Consider the following 3,880-nt stretch of genomic DNA (forward strand, 5'->3'; position numbering starts at 1 on the left):
AAAAAAAAAAAAAAAAAAAAAAAAAAAAAAAAAAAAAAAAAAAAGAAAAAATCTGCTTCTCTTCGCGAAGTTTCCGTGTCCCCGAGAGGAGGCAGCGCGCAGCCCGCGTCCCCGCAGGGTCTGGGGGCGGAAGGGCAGCGCTGCCAGCAGCTCTGCAGCCGTGCATTTCCCGCACAGGTCGCCCTTTCCAGCAGCAGAGCAAGGCGAGCAGTGAGACAGACCCACTCGCAGCGCTGTCTGCAGCCGGCTCTATTTTTTTTTTTTTTTCCTCCCTCTCCAGGCAAATTTTGGAAGACCACAACAAATACCAGATGACAGAGCAAAATGAAAGTCTGACTTGGCGTTGCTTACTGTGCCCTCGCCTTCTAACGCTGCCATTCTCTCTTTGCGGGAGGGGTTTCCCTTTAGTTCGTTTCAAACCGTAGCGAAAAGAGCCCCGAGCTCGCAGGTGATCGTTGCGCTGAATCTCCCTTGAGCAGCCCTCAAAGACGCTACTATTAAGGATAAAGCTGAATAACCTCAAACGCACTGCAGTACATTCGCGTACACACACAAATATCTGTGGATCGGGTTTGCTGAGCCGGCCATGGAATCCATTACGCACAGTCCCAATAAAGTTGGATTTGCGAGGCTGTATATTTTTCTACACACCCACGCAGGCGAGAGCACACATATAGAAATGTGTATCTGGACGCGGTTAGACACGCATGCTATTTATTTGCGGGCACATCTATTTATGCATCTAAACCGTTACGCTATCGGTATATAAACAGTAGCTTAAGACCACATATACTTTTAAATGGGATGGTGTGGGTGTTCCGCGTATATTGGCCTCAATGAGCGCGTAAGAAATTAGAAGGGTCTGGAAGAAAAAAAAAAAAAAAAAAGAAAAAAAAAGGGAAAGGCGTTCCAAAATCGCGGAAGGACAGAGCTGCTCCTTTAGTTAAAAATAATGGTAATATTAACGAGATCGCCCAGCGAACGGCTCTAAACAAGGTCAGCTTTTGGCCAAGTGGCTGCAATTCGGCTCTTGACTGGAAAGCTTCCAAAGGCCTTGAAATTGGGATTAACGATCCAACTGTTCTGGTTAAGAAAGAAGCCAGAAGAAACAATTTCTTCTCAATCCATCCTCGCAGGGGTGTCACGGAGACCCCGGGGCAGCAGCGGGGCTGAGGCCGGGCACCTCCATTCCGCCGTGGGCACGCACTCCCCACGCACACGAGCACGCGTGGAGAAGCTCAGGGTGTGTATTTGCGCAAAACTCTCCCCGCAAACACCGACGGAGGAGGAGGATTCGGCCCCACGGACACAAAGGGCGTGCGGCCGCCTCCCCCCGTTGCACTGGGGCTGCTTCTTACCTTCCAGCCTTTGTTATGATCATCTCCGTCCCCACCTCGTGAAATTTCAGCCACAGCTCCCGCTCGTGCAAAAACACTTTGATCCCCTCCATGCCCTGCAAAGGAGAAAGGCAGAGCCATGAGCACCGAGCCCCGAGGAGGAAAAGCCAGGGAGGGAAGCAGCCGGGCGGTGGGGCCGGAGCTCGGGGAACGCTTCCCGGGCAGCGCCGGATCCTGCGGGCCCCGGTGCTGTGGGAGCGGGACGGCCGGGGCCGGCCGGGAGAAATCCCCCCTGCTGCGGTCGGGAGGCGGCCGGAGGAGATTCACATCCTTCTGATGAGTGATTTACACCCGCTTTTGCAGGCTGGGGCCCAATGGCTGCGATCCTCGCACCCCTAGGTCCTCGCCTTGTTAGCCCGGTCCGGAGGCATCGCTCTGAGCGGGGCGGGAGGGAGAACCACAGCCTGGCAAAACCCCCAAACCGAGGACACGTACACCCCTAACAATAACAGAACGGAAAACCGGCCGTGGGATCTCCTTCCAGGGATTTACCTGGGGCCGCCTAAGGATCCCGGCGAAGCCCTACACCCCGGCACCGATCTCCGGGGCCAGCTCTGAGCGCTGCCGCAGCCCGGCTCCTTGGCCCGGCCCTGCCCTCCTCTGCAGCGTGGGGAGAGCAGTTTGCTGCGGCCTGCCGGTGAGCCCACGTGCGTAACCGCGACTCGGGGGGGTCCGTCGGGTGAGGGTTGATGGGGATGTGCGAGGGGACCCTGGCTGTGCCCAACCCCCAAGTGGCTGCGGGCTGCCCACGCGTGACACCCACAGCGTGCCCTGGAGCCCAATGGCGGGCAGAGCAGTGTGTAGCCGGGGTACACAGGCACAATGTGTTCACGTGTACGTTTTCATGTGTATATATGCTCATACGTGTCTTAAACCAATCCACACAGGCACATAGCAAATACACAGCTGTCTGAGCTTGCATCTGCATGTGCATTTCTACGCTCAAGCACTGGCTGTGTGTGCCTGTCCTTGCACAAACGGGTCCCTCCCTGTTACATTCACTGCGATTTTTCCCTGCATGCCCCCCCAGCACTCAAACACGCTGCAAAGAACAGCAAAGCAGGAAAGAGCCCACCGTCCTGACCATCAGGTGAGAGCTTTCCTTCCCGTGAGGCCTAAAATGACTCATTCCTGCCCAGCTCAGGAGTAGAACTACAGCTGGGATCGGGGGGAAAACGCAGAAAATTGGCAAAAAAAAAAAAAAAAAAAAAAAAAGGAGAGAGGGGGACGAAAGAGAAGGGGAGCTGCGGCCGGATCCTTACCTGCTGGGTGAAGGCTGCCTGCGGAGAGGTGGGGGCCTTGCTGGTGGTCCCCAGCTGGGGGTCCTGCTTGGCCTCAGCCTGCAGCTCCTTGGCCTCCGAGTCAGCCGGCGTGCTCGGGAGCCCGAAGCCTTCCTCGGTGTCCGCCATGTTACGAGCTTCCTTCGCCGAATCCCCCACTGCAGGCACACATCGAGGAGAGAGCAGAGATAAGAGGCACATAAGTCAAGGCTGACGCTCAATCAAATATATATACATTAACGATACACATGCGCTGAGCCCGGCGCTGGGCAGGGCGGGAGGGCGAAGCAGCGCTGCTCGCAACTCACTTCCAGCAGCCCGGGGAGAGGACAAGGCCCTTTAACTTTTGGAGAGGGAGAAATAAAGACTTTTATTTATTATCGCAGCCCGCAAGGGATGATAGGATTTGGGGTGGGGGATGGGGAGAGGGGAGGCGGTATTATTAAATGCATCTTTTGGACAAGGTAAACAGCCGCCTTCCCGCAGTCCGCCCGGCAGCGCGCACGGGGCACCTTGCCGCGGGACCGAACCGCTCAGCACACGCGTGGCCGCGAGGTGGGGGTGTCCCGGGGGGGGGTCTGGGCCTCCCCATCCCCAGGGCCGATATCGGGCTCTCTGGGCCGGGGAGGCTGGAAGATCCCCCCGTCCTCCCCGAGAGGTAGGAGCCGCTTTCCAGCAAGCGAATGCCACCGCCACGTGACGGCGTTTATATAACCCCAATTCCAAAGAAAATTCAACTTCGTGCACCCCTGTGAAGCGCGACCTTTCCGCCAAAGTAAAATAAAACGAGTCTTTTATCCATCCTCCAAAACCCCAAACTCAAAACGCTGTCCCGAATAGTTGCAAATCAAGTCGGATTGGACGGACGAGACGATTAAAAAACATCTAAAAAGTGCGAATCAGTCCGATATGGTGCAAAGTAACGTGCGCATGGACTGCACATGCAGTGAGCTGAGCCCTAACGGGAGGAAAACTGCACCGGCAGAGCCTGAGAAATCCGCCGCTTACATCTGATGCGAGCAACAAGAGGAGTTTTAAAGGCGGTGTTTTGGTGGAGCTTTGAGGGCTCTATCAGGACTGGTAAAAGTTCCAAACAGGAAAAAAAAAAATAGCAGCCTTCCAGCAGTCCGCCCGAAAACAGGAAGGAAAAAAACAGGTTCAATTATCTGTAAGTATTTTTTTTTTTTTCGTTTGTTTTGAGGA

At 55.1% G+C, this 3,880-nt stretch overlaps 1 protein-coding gene across 1 annotated transcript in view; it reads right to left on the minus strand.

Moving 5' to 3' along the window:
• Nucleotides 1-3,191, minus strand: part of LOC122191816 (T-box transcription factor TBX5-like) — a 7,614-nt gene extending 4,423 nt beyond the window's left edge. The window contains exons 1-3 of the mRNA XM_042892212.1: nt 2,986-3,191; nt 2,660-2,835; nt 1,359-1,453 (exon numbers count right to left, since the gene is read on the minus strand). Coding sequence (XP_042748146.1) covers nt 1,359-1,453; nt 2,660-2,835; nt 2,986 — 272 coding nt within the window. The 5' untranslated portion in view covers nt 2,987-3,191. The remainder of the gene's footprint in view (nt 1-1,358; nt 1,454-2,659; nt 2,836-2,985) is intronic.
• Between the last annotated feature and the right edge of the window lie 689 nt (nt 3,192-3,880).

This window comes from Lagopus leucura, unplaced genomic scaffold, assembly GCF_019238085.1.
Source record: "Lagopus leucura isolate 7727_CA_CO unplaced genomic scaffold, USGS_WTPT01 36069-0_obj-0_obj, whole genome shotgun sequence".
Taxonomy (NCBI): domain Eukaryota; kingdom Metazoa; phylum Chordata; class Aves; order Galliformes; family Phasianidae; genus Lagopus; species Lagopus leucura.